This window comes from Pseudophryne corroboree, chromosome 2 (genome assembly GCF_028390025.1).
Source record: "Pseudophryne corroboree isolate aPseCor3 chromosome 2, aPseCor3.hap2, whole genome shotgun sequence".
Lineage (NCBI taxonomy): Eukaryota > Metazoa > Chordata > Amphibia > Anura > Myobatrachidae > Pseudophryne > Pseudophryne corroboree.
Window position 1 is genome coordinate 262402621 of NC_086445.1, and position 21902 is coordinate 262424522.

General features: G+C 43.6%; 1 protein-coding gene across 4 annotated transcripts in view; it reads left to right on the forward strand.

Moving 5' to 3' along the window:
* The window catches only part of CCNT1 (cyclin T1), an 84979-nt gene that overhangs the window by 23609 nt on the left and 39468 nt on the right, over positions 1 to 21902 (forward strand). For 2 of the 4 annotated variants that reach the window (XM_063952748.1, XM_063952750.1), the window contains exons 3-6: positions 4190 to 4318; positions 13538 to 13598; positions 17482 to 17544; positions 20881 to 20979. In XM_063952748.1, the coding sequence (XP_063808818.1) occupies positions 4190 to 4318; positions 13538 to 13598; positions 17482 to 17544; positions 20881 to 20979 (352 nt within the window). The remainder of the gene's footprint in view (positions 1 to 4189; positions 4319 to 13537; positions 13599 to 17481; positions 17545 to 20880; positions 20980 to 21902) is intronic. The other 2 variants (XR_010213146.1, XM_063952749.1) reach the window with 1 other exon arrangement.

Sequence of the window (21902 nt, forward strand, 5' to 3'; positions counted from 1 at the left end):
CTCAGAGGACCCGTGGCCTCTACCGCTCAGACAGGACCTGATACAGCAGGGGCCCTGTCTGTTCCAAGACTTACCGCGGCTGCGTTTGACGGCATGGCGGTTGAACACCGGATCCTAAAGGAAAAGGGTATTCCGGAAGAAGTCATTCCTACGCTTATTAAAGCCAGGAAAGATGTTACGGCAACGCATTATCACCGCATATGGCGAAAATATGTTGCATGGTGCGAGGCCAATAAGGCCCCAACAGAGGAATTTCAACTAGGTCGATTTCTGCATTTCCTGCAAGCAGGAGTGGATATGGGCCTAAAACTAGGCTCCATTAAAGTACAGATCTCGGCTCTGTCGATTTTCTTTCAAAAAGAACTAGCTTCAGTACCTGAGGTTCAGACTTTTGTAAAAGGAGTGCTGCATATTCAGCCCCCGTTTGTGCCTCCGGTGGCACCTTGGGATCTCAACGTGATGTTGAGTTTCTTAAAATCACATTGGTTTGAGCCACTAAAAACCGTGGATCTGAAATATCTCACGTGGAAAGTGGTCATGTTATTAGCCTTGGCTTCAGCCAGGCTTGGCGGCTTTATCATGTAAAAGCCCTTATCTGATTTTCCATATGGATAGGGCAGAGTTGAGGACTCGTCCCCAATTTCTCCCTAAGGTGGTGTCAGCGTTTCACCTGAACCAGCCTATTGTGGTGCCGGCGGCTACTAGTGAATTGGAGGACTCCAAGTTGCTAGACGTTGTCAGGGCCCTGAAAATATATGTTTCCAGGACGGCTGGAGTCAGAAAATCTGACTCGCTGTTTATCCTGTATGCACCCAACAAGCTGGGTGCTCCTGCTTCTAAGCATTCTATTGTTCGCTGGATTTGTAGTACAATTCAGCTTGCACATTCTGTGGCAGGCCTGCCACAGCCAAAATCTGTAAATGCCCATTCCACAAGGAAGGTGGGCTCATCTTGGGCGGCTGCCCGAGGGGTCTCGGCTTTACAACTTTGCCGAGCAGCTACTTGGTCAGGGGCAAACACATTTGCAAAATTCTACAAATTTGATACCCTGGCTGAGGAGGACCTGGAGTTCTCTCATTCGGTGCTACAGAGTCATCCGCACTCTCCCGCCCGTTTGGGAGCTTTGGTATAATCCCCATGGTCCTTACGGAGTTCCCAGCATCCACTAGGACGTTAGAGAAAATAAGAATTTACTCACCGGTAATTCTATTTCTCGTAGTCCGTAGTGGATGCTGGGCGCCCATCCCAAGTGCGGATTGTCTGCAATACTTGTAAATAGTTATTGTTAACTAAAGGGTTATTGTTGAGCCATCTGTTGAGAGGCTCAGTTGTTTTCATACTGTCAAACTGGATATAGTATCACGAGTTGTACGGTGTGATTGGTGTGGCTGGTATGAGTCTTACCCGGGATTCAAAATCCTTCCTTATTATGTCAGCTCGTCCGGGCACAGTGTCCTAACTAAGGCTTGGAGGAGGGTCATAGTGGGAGGAGCCAGTGCACACCAGGTAGTCATAAATCTTTCTAGAGTGCCCAGCCTCCTTCGGAGCCCGCTATTCCCCATGGTCCTTACGGAGTTCCCAGCATCCACTACGGACTACGAGAAATAGAATTACCGGTGAGTAAATTCTTATTTTTAATTACCTGCCGGTAAATCCTTTTTATCGTAGTTCGTAGAGGATACTGGGCGCTCGCCCGGTGCTTTGTTCTGCAATGTTACTTGGTTAAGTATTGTTGGTTCAGCTGTTGCTGTTCCTGTTTCCAGTTTGGTTAGCATGGCTTTCCTCTGTTTGTGTGTGCTGGTTCGGAATCTCACCACTATTCTTATCTATCCTTCTCTCAAAGTATGTCCGTCTCCTCTGGCACATTTTCCTAGACTGTGTCTGGTAGGAGGGGCATAGAGGGAGGAGCCAGCCCACATTATCAAATTCTTAAAGTGCCCAAGGCTCCTAGTGGATCCGTCTATACCCCATGGTACTAAATGGAACCCCAGTATCCTCTACGGAGTACGAGAAAAGGATTTACCGGTAGGTAAATGAAATCCTATTTTTTATCTTCTTTGTGCCCAGATAGACCGGGTATAGCAGCATAAAACGGCTAAACCCGACCAAAGTGCTGGTCATGATGCGAAAAGTGCCATTTGGGAGCCCAAACAGGCCAATTTTTGCTTCTTTGAGCTCACCAGCACGGGGAGCTGCGAGCTGAAATGCTGGCGCCGGTAGCTGTTTGCGTCCGATCAGAGCAACAATTGAATCGCTCAGTCAGATGCCATCTAGTGGCTCCTAACCCATAAAACATTTGAATTCCCCCCTAAATGTCTGGCATTGCCATACACCAGGCCTGGCCAAATAGTGGCTGTCCAGCTGTTATGAAACTGCACATCCCAGCGTGCCCTGCTACAGTTTTAGCATTCCGAAGTAGCAAAATTGTGTTAGGGCATGCTGGTAATTGAAGTTCCATAACAGTTAGAGAGCCACAGATTGGCCTGGCCTGCCATACACTATCAGATATTTGGTTGTTTTATGGGCGAGTATATCCACTGTCCTATCCAAGCTGCAGTTGTCACATTTGTAGTGCATGCTGCAAGATTTCCCATACCCAACAGTACAATAATTGCTGCTTGGTCATGGCCATATATTATGCATTTATCTGCCTGATGAGCTGATAATTGGCTGACCGGGCTAATAATTGCACAGCGTATGGCCACCTTTACTGAGAACTTTAAGAAGTGTTTAAAAGCAAATTACCTGTATCTCCATTTTTATCATGTTTTTCTTCTACTGTTTCCATCTAAAACCTGTATCACCAGACACTGGCGTATCTATAAATGGGTACAAGGTGTGCGGTTTAGCTGGACCTACACGGCACACCCTGCACCCATTACTTGAATACTTACTCCTCCGGAGTCTTGCGACGTTGGCAGCAGCGCTGCACAAATCACCGGTAAAATGGAAACTTTCGAGACGGGCATTTTCCTGGTGTTTTGCCCAGTGAGGAAATCACTGGGAAAATGTCCGCGGCACCATTTACCTGGAGACCTGCGTATCTCCTAGTGACCTTAATACTCACAGAGTCACTGCGCTGCCAGCTAGAGAGGAGGGGGCCTGGAACGAGACTGCTAATAGGAGGAGGCCTGCGTGCAGTCTTGGTCCAGGCCTCCTCCTCTCTAGCTGGCAGCGCAGTGACTCTGTGAGCATTAAGGTATATACATACGTCCTTGGCCCCAGAGTAGTAAAATTGTGTAAATGAAGCTGTTTGGCGTTCATGCAGAAAACTGCTTATTGGTTTATGGTGTGAAATTAGTCAATACTTATTTGCTTACTAAATAAGTTTGGCACTTGTTTTCAAAAAAAGCCCCTGTAATAGTTCTTAATGTCTCAGCATTAGGGAGTGCTATCACTTATTGATTGAAATGTTTTTTTTTTTTTTTTTTTTTTTTAAATAAAGATAGATAAAAAGCAGCGGAAAGGGCAAGCTATTATTTGATTATTTTGTGCACTGGGAACAATATCAAATTAATAGCAGTTATATTTGAACTTATTGCACCTTGTGCGCTACGCCAAAGAATAGCCTCTCCTTTTTGTGTATATGTGTGCAAAATGGCACAAACATACAGATGTGTCCGCCTCCATCGCTGCTGCGGTCTTGTTAAACAGTCCTTCTAGTCATTAGCTTGTGTACTAACGCCGGGTGACTTTTTGTGCATTTTCTCTGATGATTAAAATGATATGCGGTATGCCTGTACTGGTTGTGACTTCAGCTCTATCTGCATAAGGAATGCTACACTTCAGTGTTTTCCTTGAAATTACTGTAACGTAGCATTTCATATGCAGGTACAGCCACAGTCACACACAAAATATAGGCATGCCGTATATTATGCTAATCAGCCGAGTCTGCTTTTGCATCTTATTTGCATAGAGATGTGAATAAGGATAATTTTCAGCACAAAAGACACCCACCATTAGCATCGCTGCACGGGAACTGTTGGCTCACTCACACCAGGCATCTCGCAGTGCGTGGCGTATTGAGGCTAGATGTATGAGGATACATCTGTAACTCCTACTTCCTCCAGCACGCTCCTTGTTTCTCCATAATAAGCATCTGTCTGGATGTAGCCGAAGACACCACATTTATTAAGCAATTACGCATAAGAACAAAACATGTTATCAGTTGTCTTTTGTTTCATCACAGACTGTAGCACCTGCTGCTCTGTTTTTGGCAGCGAAGGTGGAGGAACAGCCGCGGAAGTTAGAGTATGTCATCAAGGTTGCTCATGCTTGCCTGAATCCTCAGGAACCTGCGCCTGACACTCGAAGTGAGGTATGTATCAGTTACCTTGACTTTTCTTCATTCCCAAACAAGTTGCATTGTGTACATCTGATCATGCTTTTTAATATTTTTGTATAGTTTTCAAAGCTTCCAAAAAAGTTGCTTTAGGAAGTCAGACATATGTAAAGATATTAGACTTTACAAGAAGCACATTTTTATAACTTCTTATACTTTCATTATCATTGTGTACTGCTATACATTTTCAGTTTTTCTCTAACATCCTAGTGGATACTGGGGAACTGTACTTTAGTACCGTGGGGTATAGATCGGGTCCACTGGAGCCTGGCACTTTAACAAAACCTTTAGTGTGTGTATGTGTGTGCTGGCTCCTCCCCTCTATGCCCCTCCTACCAGACTCAGTTTAGAAAAATGTGTATTCAAGGAGTCGAGTGCATTCCTCTGGTGCTCCAGAGAGTTTTCCTTAAAATTATTTTAGTTTATTATTTTCAGGTAGTACTGGTTGGCAACCAGTCTACCTGCTTCGTGGGACTCAGAGGGGGGACCGAACCAACCTCCTGAGGGTTAATGGACACTGAGCTCCTGAGGTTCTGTTCATACACCACACTGTGTGTGCCCACACAAGCAGCAAGCCGCCACCCTCTAACAGATGCCGAAGAGATGCAGGTGCAGTGAGTGTTATCACCGGGGCCCCCAGTGCGGTTTGGCAGCATATCACGCGGCGTTCACGGGCCACGAGCTGCGGTGCCCGCCGCGGACTACACTGGCTAAGAGGAGTTATATACTCCACAGGGTGCCCAGCACTATCAGTTAACATTCTGTTATGTTTATATACATAATAAGCCAGTATAAACTTATAGGGACCGCGTGCCATTACGGGGGCGAGGCTTCCCGGAGAGCGGGACCAGAGGCGGGAAGGCGCCATTTCCTGCTGCTGCGGATCACAAGGCTGCATGCACGCTGCTCCTCCACGGACCCAGGCTGTTACAGGCGCTGTACTGGTACCAGGGGCTCATAGCAAGGGGGAAGCACATCAGCGGTAGCGCCGCTGCTTAGGTAGTGTGATCCATATACACAGCTATACGCTGCGCTGCTGTGTTGTGTGCTGGTCTCCTTTTTTTCTCTGTGTCACTGCAGGGGCTCTCTGGGGTCTGTGTGGGAGTGTGTTTGTCTGATCTGCCTGATTTAGATGACACAGGTGATATGCTGAGAGGGAGGTTCTTACCATACCCGATCAGGAGGCAGAACCAGATGAGGAATTGTACTTTAATGTAAAGCCAAAATCCCCAACCACGTTTCCTGTATCTAAGGAATTCAACTCCCTGGCCAGGGAGGCATGGGTGAACCCTGACAAAAAATGTAAAACTCCTCAGAAGTTATTATCTTCTTTACCCCTCCCTGCTGAGGACAGAATGTTGTGGGAAACCCCTATCAGTCGATACGTCTGTATCCAGTCTGTCAAGAAAATTGGTACTGCCGGTGCCTGGGGCAATAACCCTAAAAGACCCAGCTGACCGTAAATTTGAGACCACTCTCAAGGCAATTTATACAGCAGCTTGCGTAGCACAACGTCCCACTATAGTCTGTGGTTGGATTTCCAGAGCAGTGGTCAAATGGTCTGATATTATTATAAATGGTTTTGACTCGCTGCCCCAGGATGAGATCATTACGCTGCTGCAACATATTTAGGATGCTGCAAATTTTATGAGCAAAGCTGTTAAAGAATTATATCAGATAAATGGCCGTACTACTGCTATGGCAGTTTTGGCCCGCAGGGCTCTGTGGTTATGTCAATGGTCAGCGGATGCTGATTCCAAAAAGGGGGTAGAAAATCTTCCCTTTACAGGTGATGCCTTGTTTGGAGACGAGTTGAATAAATGGATTTCTCAGGCTACGGCGGGTAAGTCCACCTATCTGCCGTCGGCTGCACCTCCTGCTAGATGCTCTTACTCAGGCCCCTCCTTGCAGTCCTTTCGTGTGGCAAGATTCAGAGCCAGAGGCCAAGGGGCCTCCAGTGCTCCTAGAGGATCTCATGGTAAGTCCAGAAAACCTGCAGCTGCAAATTCCTTGGACCAAAACCCCGGAACCTCTACCATAAAATCTTCCGCATGACGGTTGGCCCAAACAGAAGGGCGACTTTCCAGTAGGTGCTCGCCTTCAACACTTCGCCCACGTGTGGGCACAGTCCTGTTGGGATCCTCGGGTGAGGGACCTCATTTCTTACGGATACCTGCTGGAATTTCAAACACTCCCTCCTCACAGATTTTTTAGGTCAAGCTTACCAGCTCTACCCACTGCAAGAGTTACCTTGCAAGAAGCCATTCAAAAGCTTTTACAGACGGGAGTTGTGGTTCCTCTTCCGTTGTTCACCAAGGGGTTTTGCGTCTTTTTGTTGTGCCAAAACAGGACGTTTGGTGCGGCCCATCTTGAGTCTGAAGGTTTTGAACCCTTATCTGCGGGTTTTCAAATTCAAGATAGAGTCCCTGCAGGCAATGGTGTCCAGTCTGGAGGAGGGGGAATTTCTTGTGTCACTAGACGTCAAGGATACTTACCTACACATCCATATGTGGCCTCCTCATCAGTCTTACCTCAGGTTCGCCATCTTGGACTGCCACTTCCAGTTTCAGGCCTTACCCTTTGGTCTCTCCACAGCTCCAAGGTTCTTCACAAAGGTCATGGTGGAGATGATTCTGCAACTGCGCAAAATGGGTGTCAACATTGTCCCATACTTGTTTGATCTCCTGATAAAAGCATAGTCCAGGGACTGCCTGCTGCAAATCATCGACCTGACAACTCGCCTGCTGACGGAACATGGATGGATCCTGAATTTTCAGAAATCTCACTTGGAACTGTCCCAACGTCTGCAGTTCCTGGGAATGATACTGGATACGGTGTCTCAGAAAGTGTTCCTCCCTTTGGACAAGGCCTTAGCTCTCCAAGCTGTGGTGCACTCAGTACTCCGACCCCGCAAGGTCTCGATACATCTTTGCATATGCTTGCTGGGCAAGATGGTAGCCACATACGAAGCAGTCCAATACGGCAGGTTTCATGCCAGACCTTTTCAGCTGGATTTGCTGGACAAATGGTCAGGGTCTCACCTGCACATGCATCAGATGGTGACCTTATCCCCGAAAGCACAGATTTCTCTATTGTGGTGGCTACAAAGGCTGGAGTTTCAATACCCAGTTGTGGATTCTACTAACGATGGATGCCACCCTCCGGGGTTGGGGTGCTGTGACTCAAGGGGCCCAGTTTCAGGGGAAAAAGTCGAGTCAGGAATCGGCACTGCCAATAAACGTCCTGGAACTCAGGGCAATTTACAGTGCCCTTCATCAAGCCTCCTATTTCCTCTATCAGGCCATCCAAGTTCAGTCGGACAATGCCACGGCGGTGGGGTACATAAACCGACAGGGAGGAACAAGAAGCAGAGCAGCAATGCGAGAAGTGTCAAAGATACTCCTCTGGGCGGAGGCCAACGCAAAGGCCATCTCAGCCATATTCATTCCAGGAGTGGACAACTGGGAAGCGGACTTCCTCAGCAGGCACGGCCTCTATCCGGGGGAATGGGGCTTTCATCCTCAGGTGTTTCAACAATTGGTTCATCAGTGGGGGTGTCCGCAGATAGACCTTATGGCTTCTCGTCTCAACAAGAAGCTACGCCATTACTGTTCCAGAATGAGGGATCCGCAGGCTGTGGGAGTGCCCCATGGCCTTACCAGTTTGTTTACCTGTTCTCTCCAATCCCGCTCGTTCCAAAAGTTCTAAAAGAATCAAAAGGGAAAGCGTTCAGGCAATTTTAATTGCCCCGGATTGGCCTTGACGGGCCTGGTACACAGACCTCCTGACCATGTCTCTGGAGGAACCCTGGCCTCTGCCTCGTTTAAAAGATCTTCTTCCGCAAGGGCCGTTCGTCTTTCCAGACTTACAGCGGCTACGTTTGACGACTTGGAAGTTGAGAGGGAAATTCTAGCCAGAAGAGGCCTTCCCTCCAAGGTCATTTTCACTATAGTACAGGCCAGGAAAGCGGTTATGTCAAAACACTACCGCCGTATCTGGAAGAAATATGTTTCTTGGGGTGAGCGTAGAAAGGTTTCTCCCGTGGAATTTCGAATTGGTCGTTTTCTGCTTTTCCTGCAAGCAGATGTGGATTTGGGCCTACGATTGGGCTCCATCAAAGTGCAGATCTCGGCGCTCTCAATTTTCTTCCAGAAACAACTTGCATTGTTGCCGGAGGTGCAGACTTTCCTGACAGGAGTTCTTCATATGCAACCGCCTTTCGTCCCTCCCACGGCTCCGTGGGATCTCAATGTAGTTTTGTCCTTTCTTCAGTTGGACTGGTTTGAACCTTTACGAAAGGTGGAATTGAAGTTTCTCACCTGTAAGACTGTCGTGTTGCTGGCATTGGCATCTGCAAGGCTTCTCTCTGAATTGGGGGCCTTATCCTGTAAGAGCCCGTACTTGATTTTTCATGAGGATAGGGCTGAACTCAGAACCCGACCTCAATGTTTGCCTAAAGTGGTGTTCGCTTTTCACGTGAATCAGCCTCTTGTGGTTCCGGTGTTGTCTGACGCTTCTGTGGGCCCCGAGTCCTTGGATGTGGTGAGGGCTCTGAGGATTTAGATCAAAAGGACGGCCCTTCATCGGAAATCTGACTCACTGTTTGTCCTTTATGATGCCACCAAGATTGGTCGGCCGGCTTCTAAGCAATCTGTTGCTCGTTGTCTATTCAACTAGTCTATACTTCGGCGGCTCTGCCTTTGCCGACGTCTGTTCAGGCCCACTCGATGAGGTCGGTGGGTTCTTCCTGGGTGGCTGCCCGGGGTGTCTCTGCTTTACAGTTGTGCCGAGCTGCTACTTGGTCTGGTTCAAACACATTTGTGAAGTGCTATAGGTTCGACACCTTGGCCAAGGATGACCTTCAGTTCGGTAAGGCGGTTTTACAGGGGTCACTGCACTCTCCCACCCGTTTTGGGATCTTTGGGACTTCCCCACGGTACTAAAGTGCAGTTCCCCAGTATCCACTAGGACGTTAGAGAAAATAGAAATTTAATACCTACCAGTAATTCCTTTTCTCGTAGTCCGTAGTGGATGCTGGGCGCCCGCCTCAGTGCTTCGTTTCCTGCTTACTGGCTGTAAGTGTTTTGGTTGGTCCGCCGTTGGGTTAGCTTGCTATCCTTTTTGTTATGGACGTTGCTATCCTCTGTTCTGGTTTGCGCTCTTTTGTTGATTATGGTTGTGTGTTGGCTTGTTGCCTCACCGCTGTTGTATTTGTTTCTTCTCTCATGGTATGTATGTCTCCTCGGGCACAGTTTCCTAGACTGAGTCTGGTAGGAGGGGCATAGAGGGGAGGAGCCAGCACACACATACACTCTAGGTTTTGTTAAGGTGCCAGGCTCCAGTGGACCCGATCTATACCCCACTGTACTAAAGTACAGTTCCCCAGTATCCACTATGGACTACGAGAAAAGGAATTACCGGTAGGTATTAAATTCCTATTTTTTCATTGTAGCTCCTAAAATTGGGGTGCAGCAGTATCGATTAGTGTTCATGTGTAATTATATTGTGATTTTTTTTTGATTCTCACACCATTTATCAGTTGGTCTCTGGATTAGTTTCTTTGTCCCATGTTTTATATTTAAATGGCTTTTATTACTGAGAGATTTTTTTTCAAATTGAGAACAATAAAATGTAGTTCCGTTTGTCACCGGATTGATGTACAGTGTAACGCCACACGTAGATGGCCTAAGTGAGTGATTTCTAGTAGCTCGCCCCTTCAGGGCTCTAAGTGCTCTCGGAGTAGGATGGTACGCACACACCACCTGCTGTCATTTTCTGAATGGAATTATAAACATGCACTATAATCAGCTGGTTGATTTGAATATGACCAATATCTAGCATCACAGTAGTCACTGGGTCGTATAAACTGTCATGCTGCTAGCATTGCATATGTAAGAATCATGGTTGTACAATCCAGCTACAGATTAACCCGATAATTACATATTTAATAAGGGGCTGATTCTAAGTTGGGAGCAAAGCAAAAATAGAAGCAACTTTGTACATGAACATTTGCAAGGTGTGCAAATACATTTTTTTATTATTTTTGTATGCAGGGTGCTTTTGGAGATAGCCCAAAAATGCTGAACAGCATTATTTTTACACTGATATTTAGATATGAGCTAGAAGAAGACCAAACCTATACCTCTGTCTCTTTTAGATCTGCGATACCTGCAATGCAACATAGGGCCTAATTCAGACCTGATCGCTGCAGCAAATTTGTTGGCTAAAGGGCAAAACCATGTGCACTGCAGGGGCTCAGATATAACGTGCAGAGAGAGTAAGATTTGGGTTATTTTGTTTCTTATTTTTACACTGCAATTTAGATTTCAGTATGAACACACCCCACCCAAATCTAACTCTCTGCACATGTTATATCTGCCCCACCTGTAGTGCACGTGGTTTTGCCCATTAGCTAACAAATTTGCTGCATGGTTTTGCTAAAATGATGCAGACCACACATTGCATTGGGGTTGGGCCAGTAAACACAGATAAACGTACTAGTAATGTATGTAATATATGTGCTGGTTGCCTTACCTCAGGATCCACAGCAATGTGAGTTTCACAGTCGCTGCTGTACATAAGATGCAACATTCGACTTCACTTCTTCCTAAGCCTGCCCCGAGACTCCCATTGGCTAGTTTCACTGGAGTCTGGGGACGTGCTTTTAGAGGAAAGGCAAGCTGAGTGTTGCGTCCTGTGTGCATTGGCGGCTCAGTGACACACAGCGCTGCTGATCCCCGAGGTAAGGCAGCCAGCATAGATGTTATATAGGGGCAGATGTATTAAGCCTGGGGATAAAGCAGTGATAAGTGGAAGGTGATAACGCACCAGCCAATCAGCTAACCAATAACTGTCATTTTTCAGACCCATAATGACTGGCTGGTGCATTATCACCTTGCACTTATCACTTCTTTATCACTGCTTTATCACTTTTCCAGGCTTAATACATCTGCCCCATAGAACATTACATGATGTGTGTTAACTGGCTTTTGCAGCCCACAGGCAGCTGCCACAATTGTTCCCAACTATCAATCAGCCCCTTAGTGCTTAATAATGTACTTAGCCTGGCATCCCAGTGTAACATTAGGATATTAGTTAAACAACTATGTTTTAAGTGAATTGTGCTGGCTGTAATAGTCAGAGGACATTTGTTTGGATAAAGATTGGCTAAGGAGGGGAAGATAGAGCAATAGTAGTTAAAGCCTGGGTATTACATGCAAGGATCAATATGGTTTATGAATAAATAGTAGGAAAATGTTAATACATTTTTTTTTTTCTTCAGATCTATGGTATCAATGTTAGGTTAAGTTATGTGTTTAAAAGCATTTGGTTTTGCAAAGTAGCTATATAGTACCTGTCTTTTTAGTAGTTTCCATCTACACATTGTTAATTTATCATATCTAGAAGGCAGTTAAGATTCTGAAGATCTACTTACTATTGTCTAGCTTATTAGAATATTTTATACAGCTCTTACTGCTGTTTTTTACAGAGTATGTCATGCTTGTAATTTGGATTGTTGGTAGCTTAGGTTGTTTTCATTTGGTGTAAAGCACAAGTCAAATGGCTCACTAGGAGCAATTGAGTGCTTTTAAAAGTGAGGATGAGGAGCTTAAACTTGATTCTGTAGGGGAACGGGAGTTTATGAAGGAGTTCAGAGAGGAGCGATGAGAAAGGAAGAAGAGGTGGGCAGCATTATTGAGAATAGCTTTAAGTGGGTTGAGATGAAGACCAGGGAGACGGGTCTTGCAGTTGGCCAGGAGGAAGATGACAAGTGCATGAATAAGAGATTTGGTAACCTACAGGGTCCGAACTGATCCTGCATATTTCATGTCTGGATTAAAGCAACAAGACTTAGAGATAGAATAAATATGGGGGTTGAGCGAGAGGGAGGAGTCAGGGATGACACCCAGGCAGTAAACTTGAGGGACAGGATAGAGTATTGTTAGCAAATAGAAAGAGTTAGGTCGTAGTGAAAAAAAAAGACCCTGGAGGTGGAGACAATATGCTATGTCTTAGACATGTTGGGGGTTTTATCGTTTCAATCTCCCATCTAAAGCGACGGGAGATCAGGGGGCTATATTCAAATATTGTTGTGTTTTTCGTGCCATTCGTACCCAAAGTGCCGCCACGGGTCACTTTTCGCACATTTCTGCTTGGTAGCATGGGGGGCTGCGAGCTGAAATGTGTCTCCCCGCAGCTAATCACGACTGAACGGAGCAACAATTGAATTGCTCTGTCGGCACCATCTAGTGGGAGCCACGGGGAAAACAATTGAATTCCCCCCCATTGAGTTTAAAAAAAGTACTGGGACATCCCGGAAGACATTGCAGCGAGCCACATGGAGATGAGAGAGAGGGTGGAGGGTAGAGGTCAGGGGTGGAGAAGTAGATTTGTGTATTGTCAGCATAAAAGTGGTATTGTAGACTTGCAGGGCGGGGAACCAAGAACATAGTCTAGAGGACCACATTGGGGGTGGGGGTTTGAGACAGAGAAGGAATAGTTAGAGCGGTATGAGGACAGCCATGAGAGAACATGGTCATGGAGCGCCAAGGGAGTATGGAAGGTTTGAAGATGGAAAGAGTGGTCAACAGTGTCAAAGTCAACAGATAGGTCAAGGAGGATAAGTTTGGGAAACTGAAACTTACTGTAGCAATGATAAAGGCAGCTGTGACCTTGTTAAAGGCCCTCTTTACAAGTATCTAAATTAATGTTTCTGGATTTAAATAGCTGTTGTTGCTACACTGTTCTAAACATGCGTTCATCATGCTTTTCTCTATCATAACATAGGTACAGATGAGTTGTCAGTATAACCAGATGTCAAATCATATTTCCTAGAGTGTTTTAGTAGAAAAGAGAGGTTAAATGTATTACCTTCATGTTTGCATGTAGCAATGTCTTTCACTGGATCTTTTGCCTCTGTTGTTTGGGACCAATACTTGCCATGCAGGTTCACCAACTGGATATGGTCTGTTCTTCCTTATAGTTCAGTGTATTCAGCAACAAATAGGACCACCTAATTCTGAATATTTTTTTGCTGTTTCACTGCATTCAGTCAGCAATATAAGGTCCTCCAGATGCCTGTTTCATTTACAGGTTATGCAGAACCATGACCAGTAGGTGGCCCTGCCTGTATACCCTGGTTGTTTTGTACAGAGTGCTTCCCAGTGAGTAATTTGCCTGTCCTCTCAACAACAGGCATACCTGCAACAAGCCCAAGACCTGGTCATTCTAGAGAGCATTATACTGCAGACCCTGGGTAAGTCTTCCAGAATGGCTGGAAATGGGGAGCCTCGGAAGCCCTGAGAAAGCCTTGTCCTCAGCCCTGGAGCAAGACTGACCTGGAGGAAGCAGAATAGGAATTTGTGCTGAATGCATTGCATTTACAGCATGGTTGTGTTGTCATGTGCAAATTTTTATCTTTCTTACACTACATATTCACTGGTGTTAAAATCTGTGTTTACGATGCATTTCTAAAGCAGGATAAGAGCATGAAAATGAATGTGAATATAAAAATCCTTGTTCCAAATGAGGCAGTGCATATTTGCGTTTTTTTATGTGTCTTTACTTCTTATGAAAGCTTCTTTCAGTTCCATTCCATTTAAGTGTGTCATCGTAGTTGAAAACTTATGCTTGTGTAAATGGAAGCGCATTGTAAATGCAGTGAGATGAGGTTAAGAAGTGCTTACATAAGCGTTTCACATACATTTGGCTGGAACTAGGGGGTAAATTTACTAAGATGGGAGTTCTATTTAAAATGGGATATTGCCCATAGCAACCAATCAGATTCCAGGTATTATCTTTTAGAAGGTGCTAGGTAAATGAGAAGTAGAATCTGATTGGTTGCTATGGGCAACATCCCATTTTAAATAGAACTCCCATCTTAGTAAATTTACCCCTAGGTACGTTAATAATATGCAAATAGAATGTACTTCTATGCACATAATAAACACATAAATACACTGTGGTATGTGTTTTAACGTACAATTAACAAAAATTATTGCAAACATCAGTTTGTACAAAGCCTTAAGCTGATAACTCTGTTTTTTATTAATGCATTCTTTATTTAAGAATCCAGGTCACAGTGAAAAAACAGTAGCCCGAAACATTAACAAACTGATCTGACAAAGGGGTAATACACCGCAAATCAAGCAAATGTTTTTCTGAACAATCTATATAATAGGTAATGACACACTGAAAAGACGTATAGACAGACCAACATAAGGAAAGCTAAACGGGGAAGGATTGACAACTTTGCTTTATACTTGGGATATGGTCATTAGGTCGACACCACGTAGGTCGACCACTATTGGTCAACATGCATTAGGTCGACAGGGTCATTAGGTCAACATGTACTAGTTCGACAGTCCAAAAGGTCAGCATGAATTTTTCACATTGTTTTTAAAATTTTTGGACTTTTTCATACTTTACGATCCACGTGGACTACAATTGGGAACGGTAACCTGTGCCAAGTGCAGCGGTAGCGGAGCGAGGCACCTTGCCCTAAGCATGGCGAGCGAAGAGAGCCATGCGAGGGGACGCGGTGCACTAATTGGAGTTCCCGGTCACATTACAAAGAAAACAACACCAAAAAAGTTTTTAAAAATCCTCATGTCGAACTTTTGACGTGTCGACCTAATGCATGTCGGCCAATAGTGGTTGACCTAATGACTGTCGACCCAATGACCCATATCCTTATACTTAGTGTTAGGCTTTGTACAGCCTGCCATTTCTAATGTGTTCTTGATTTCATATCAAAGCACATAGTAACCGTTATTAATATTTGTACACACCTGTTTCTGAGTGATCTTTTGCTACTGCGGGTGCTTGAAAATCCCTTTGAACTCCTACGGTGCTTGCATTACCCAGAGTGTATGCACATAGGCGCTGGTGTGATTGAGATACACGGTATCAGAAATGCCCAGGAAACATAATGGGGAGGCGGCTAAGTGCACGCACACAGATGGTCCATCCTATGGGTGTGTTATGGGAATGTCCTGGGTATGTCAGTAAAGTGGTGGTGCACACAGATGCTCAATCCCTCAAATAGAGCCATTGCAGATGGAGAAATTGCACCTGCCGTAGGGCTGGTGCAAGTTTACATGGTGTCCCTACAGCTGCTGAAAGTGGATGTCCCAGTCCCAGCACATTCGGGCGCACAGATGTACGCCAGGGAAGGACTTTGTAATGGCATTTGTGTAAAGTCACAGACAAGCAGCTGTGTCCCTGTCTACCTCAGCCCATTTATATGTATACACATGTTCAAATTACCTATTTAAACATTACTTGTTCAAATCAAATGTATGTGGGAATGCATGTGTAAACCACCGCATCTCTTGGCATCTGCATTTAGATGAGTGCAAGTTTTCAACTACGTTAATTTACATTTGATGTACTGAATTGGAATGAGTGTAAAAAAAATTAAAGCGCTACTGTGCAACCAGGGTTGACTGGTTTAAAAAAAAAAACACTTTTTTTTTATTATGCAGTACATTGTGACTTCTAAAGAAAGCCTATTATGCGAAGTGTTTTTATTCAAAATGTTTAATGCCCAGTGCTAATACTTTTTGTGTGTGTGTGATTGAAAAGTGCTTCTGCACTTTCCATTTTGTATTACTATTCAGATTTATTTAATAAGTAATAAGTTGGACTAATACTTAACATTAACTTGTTCTTATTTTCAATTCCATATATATCTGAGTGCACTTTGTATGTTTTAATATGTTTACTGAATCTACATATATTCAGATGTATAGTCCAACAACAAAGAGAAAGGAGGACTGTGGTGTTGGGACATATTCGGATGTAATAAGAGTGATGAGCAGTAAAAAATTGGTTTTATTGAAAGATGCCAAATGAATCATATCAAAGCCTAATAACTTTGGATTGTTAAAGTTAGAAAGCATAAAAACATGGTTGATCAAAGTTTCTAATACATAGCAATGTTTTACGTTATTAATATAATAAACAGATTAAATTTTTTTCCCATTAAAACATTCATCCGAAAAAATTAAATTTTAAATAAAAAAAAAAACGGTTATTTGTTTTTTTAAAACAATTCCCCCCCCCCCCGCCCCCAACCCTATGTGCAACACATATTACACACATGTGAAAACGCAAATTTATGTAGCTGACTTCATTCTGGAGTAGTAACATTTTTTAAGGTGTAAAAATTACACTGACCCACTACAACTGATCAGCAGCTTTTATGTGGTATAAGGTGGACGGTGAATGAAAGTGCCTTGATTTAGGGACAGTTGTGTGTCTGAAAGCAATGTCAGTAAAGGCCCATACACACTGGGCGATTTTGAGCTGAAAGCAGCTCACTTTTGGTGTTCTGAGCTGCTTTCAGCTCAAAACCGCCCAATGTATATGGCCTAGCTTCATAAACGGCGGGGCCAACGGCTTTCCATAGCGTCCTGCTGTGGAAAGCCGTTCACCTCTGCTGATTTCTCTGGGCAAGGGGGGAAAATCGCTCAGTGTGTATGCACCTTAAGTGTGCTCTTGTGTCTGGATTTCAATGTTGGTTTTTAAAAACATAATCATTATATTTTGTTTATGCTACATTACTGTAATCTTATACAGGTTGAGTATCCCATATCCAAATATTCCGAAATACGGACTTTTTTGAGTGAGAGTGAGATAGTGAAACCTTTGTTTTGTGATGGCTCAATGTACACAAACTTTGTTTAATACACAAAGTTATTTAAAATATTGTATTAAATGACCTTCAGGCTGTGTGTATAAGGTGTATATGTAACATAAATGCATTCTGTGCTTAGATTTAGGTCCCATCACCATGATATCTCATTATGGTATGCAATTATTCCAAAATACGGAAAAATCGCATATCCAAAATACCTCTGGTCCCAAGCATTTTGGATAAGGGAGACTCAACCTGTACTCGTGTTCTTAGTTATGCAATAAACCACACATACATAGTGGCTGATTACTCTTTAGTGTTTAAAAGCAACAGGTGCAGTGCAAACATATTGTAACAAAGATACCTAGTTTACTATTGTAGGAATAACAGGGGGACATGGTGAATTAATGGGAGATATCTGAATCTTTAGGTTTAGTGTATAGTCTTCAAACCTTAGTTTGTTCTCTGGAATACCTGTGACATGTCTTTTGTTTTTCAGGTTTTGAAATTACCATTGATCACCCTCATACTCATGTAGTGAAATGCACACAGCTAGTTAGAGGTAAGACTTCAGTCTGCAAATTGTCTACCATTATTTCTGTTACATAAACTTATGTTTCACTACATTAGTTGATTTCATTACATTTGTTAGTGTTTAGTTTATGCCTTACTTTGTACATTGAACATATTCTTGAAAATTGTAAGACCACTTTAAGGCCCTGATTGAGGTTTATAAGCAAGTCTGCCACATTGCGTTCTCGTAAATAAATGTGAGTCTTTACTTTTATCTATGTGTCTGCAATGCCCTTATCAATCTACTTGTGAAAATTATCATTGCTATCAAAATCTGATGGATCTATGTGCATGCCCTTCTCTGAATAGCCCGTGATTCTGACTATGTACCCACAGTACGTCCTTATTCTAGAGTTCCCTCTACGATTTTTTTGGGGTAGGGTGCTGATCACCAATTAGGGATTATTTTAATTTTGAAGGGCAACATTTTGGAAGTGTCGCTAAAGCTGAAATTTACAGTTTACAGTATCTTATATCGGAACCCTTCCTTTCATATTTTTATTTATGTTCTTACGTACTTTTGCCTCAAGCAGTGCACAACAAAACGTCTGGCAAATCACAGGACAGGTGTTTTAGCTCTAATAAGGCAACTTAAAATTTTTATATATATATATATATATATATATATATATATACACACACACAGAATCAAAGAATTATTTTTTTCTAGGTACAAGACCATGTGTGCTACTACTTGGTGGATGTGATAATTTTGCTGTATTTGTTGCAGAGGTTGGCTGCCGTATTAAGTTGAGAGTAAGTTGTCTAAGCTAGAGAACAAGTCAGCTAGTGTAGGGATCATACATATGGAGGAATACAGGAAAGAATACACCATATGTGGAAGGAACAAGAATACAGTAACAGAAAAATAGGAGCAAGTTTTATAGATGCAGAAACCCAGATGTTCAGCCATCACTTAAACGTACAGAAATCCTATTCGCACATGGTCTTAAAGTCACCTGTCACGAACAGTCTCAAAACTCAGTGAGACCACAAAACGTCTGCTATCACCATGTGCAGTTTAACACTAAGCTAGTTTCTGCCCATTTTTTCAAGTACTGGGCAACAGGAACAATATTCAAGTTACAAATCATTGAAGTGTGAACCACGCTCAGACACACACCTGTTATGTGCTAGAGGCAGAACTCTGGACCTTTCTTCTGGAGCCTTAGGCCAGGTTACACATCAGAACGCCAAATCAGGCCAATATCGTTTAAGTGAGTACCCACCATTCGAAACTGCAGAGTTTCTAAACAAAACCAGTGTCCGTTACTGTTAAGAGATTGCAGATCTCTGATGGGGTCAAGGGGGGGATCCAGTCTTTTGCCATCAGAGTAGATAGGCAGCACGGACTGTAACCAATCGGATTGTAGATGAGGCGGCACCAAAACTGCTTAATCCAGTCACTGATGTCTCCGGACTCCATTGGTCATCTCCATTCAGCTGGAGGTCAGTTTGGCAGCTGGAGAGGGGAGTCAGTTCCCCTTAAGGGCAGGGTGCATTTTACTATTCTAAAGGTTAGAGCGGTAGCCTACTTTACTTACTAGCTAATTCTAATGCAAAAATTTGCCCTTGTACAGTATGCTGAACTTTCATGCGTCTGCATGTGGAATGCTGTACCACCAACTGATTTTCCCTCTGCAGCCACAACCTTCATCAGTACTGGACATGCACCCACTTCATGCTGGGTATAAAACATCCGTCTGAAACAGATATTGGATCTCTGTTAGCACACTACTGAAGTTGGCTTACACACCACACCCATGATGCTCCTACTAAATGGAACATTTCTGTATGCCTGCATGGCGGATGCCTAAAAATGCCTATTTTATGGAAAGAGTGCTTGCCAATTTCTTTCAACAGTGCATGAGCAATGTGCTGAAATTCGCAAGAGCTGTTTGTAAACCCACTTTCCTTTGACCCGGAATCAGGGCCGGTGTGTAGTGTGCACTAATATGCTCTTTCCCAGGTGAAAGGGGCATAGAGGAGGAACTATTTTTTTTGTCAAAAACATCTTAGCCAGTACACTGAAAAAATGCTGCCTACTAACTTTTGTGGTATGCATATCTAGGTACCACCGACTGTCACCAGAAGTCCTTGTTTGTTCTCTACAATACTGTTCATGACACAAACAATACACCATAGCTTTATTGAAACATGAAACTCAACTGTTTATAATCGTAGGGACTTTCTTCTCAAGATATGAAAAGCATGAGTGAAGTACACTGAATAAGTAAAAAAGCCAAGTGTGGACATTTCAAATTGGTAAAAAGTCCTGAATTCAGAGGAACACAGCATCAGTATTAAAGTTTCAAATTACAATAGTTACAATATTACAATATTTGTTTAAATATTTCACATTCACGTAACCAGTATCTATATACAGGGAAAAGAAAATACAGAATATTGAGTCCTTCTAAACAAAAAACAAACAAACCACACAGCAGATTATTTTCTTAGAAGAGAACACCACTTTATGAAGAATGGGCATAAGTGCCACTACACTTCCCTACTGGCACCATATCCTCAGTGATACGTTTCTGGAGGGGTCACCCAGTCAACTCTAAGAAACATTTTAAAAACTTCTTAACAAAAAACCCAGAAACTGACCATGAATCGGTGACTACATTAGGTGAGCGCAGCCGGCAGTCACCCTGGAAGTAGAGCCTGAAATAGAGTTAAGTAGTTAATTTCTTAGGTTACTGGGGCAAGATTGTCACATGGGGTGTGAGGTAATCCCCACACCAGAGACAAGCAGACCCATGCTTTGACTGGGCCACAAGGGGGGCATGCTCTTTCCCAGTAGCAAAGCATCCTCCTTGGAAGACTTTTACTTACTGAAAAGCCCACCAGAAATCACAGACTTCTGATCCTCAGTGACACCAAAAGTTGTCGGTCCATACTCAGCTTTGAATGTGGGACACTTTTGCTTTTGCAAATAAGATATCCATCTTTTACCAGGTGGTAACTGAAATAACAGAAATTGAGAAAACAACATGAATCATTGGATTCATTGCGTAGTGTGTGATCAGTTGTAATGAAGTAGGGAATGTTTTCTTGGCACACGTTTTCAATACCAATTGAAAATCAATGAAATGCCACAGCCTGTGTGAGAGTACTGCTACTGACCATGTTCATCCTTTTATGGCCACAGTCTACTCATGGTGTGGTTCATTGGAACCTAGACTATGAAGCTCCTCCAACAGACATGGGGTTGGAGCTACTGGAGTTAGCCCTTCTGCAAGCCCTTAATATTCAGGATCCAGTAGAACCCGAGTCCCTAGAAGTTTCCCTTTAAACTATTTTCTTTCCATTCTCCCCACAGTTGACAGAAATCTTGAGCGAGGCCTGGTAGAGACTGGATACGAGGTTCAGGTTCCGCGGAGGTTTCAGTTCAACTATCCCATCTCGGAAGAAGATACTGGTAAATGGGAGATCCCACTTAGAATGAATGACCCTATTCCACACTATTCTTGAAGGACAGCACAGATGGGAAATTTAAAGAGATTTATAAAGAACTCATGGTCAGAGCAGGCTCATCATTTGGGCCTATTGTAAGAGCCACTTAGGTAAAGCGGTAGAAAAAGTGGGCTGAGCAAGTCAGTGAGGGCTTACAATCTGGGACAGAACCCAAATAATAATTAGCCCTTACTAGGACATTTAAAGGAAGCATCAGAGGGAAATGCAGTCCTTTAGGCTTGTCTCAATCAGTGCAGAATCTTTGGCTGTGGCGTAGCAACCAGACACACATTCTTGTTTAGATCCTGTGAGGAAGATACAGAGTCCAAAAGGGACTCTGGATGTTTTACTATTTGAGGGGACTGTCTTTTCCACTCCCAGAATTTCTCAGTCAGCCATTAGGGGAAACTGGAACATGCTGACACAGGGTATAGACTGTTCCCAGCCCATGTCCAATCCTAAATCCCATAGATTTGGGTCCTTTTGTCTTTCAGAGTAATTGAGAGGATTTTCTTTTATATGCCATTCCATTTCCCCTTGTGGTGGTCACCAAAGGAGTTTTCAGACATGGCAGAGAAGACTTCCAGGTGCTAAGCCTTCTGTAAATCAGACATATGATGAGATTTCTCCCCACCTAGATAAATCTGTGGTGGGAATCAGTCTCTTCATTTTCTTCAGATTTGTGGGTCAGAACCATTATAGAAAGAGGTTATGCCTTGGAGCCTCCACACAGGCGATTCTTTTCTGTGCTCCTTTTGAGGGAAGGGACCAGGAATTTGTCCCTTTTTGGAGACATCCAGTCCCTGCTGTTGCTGGACATGACTTTTTAATGGAATGTCATTATCAGTCAGAGCCCTGCCCTGTGGTTTGTCCACAGCACCAAGGATA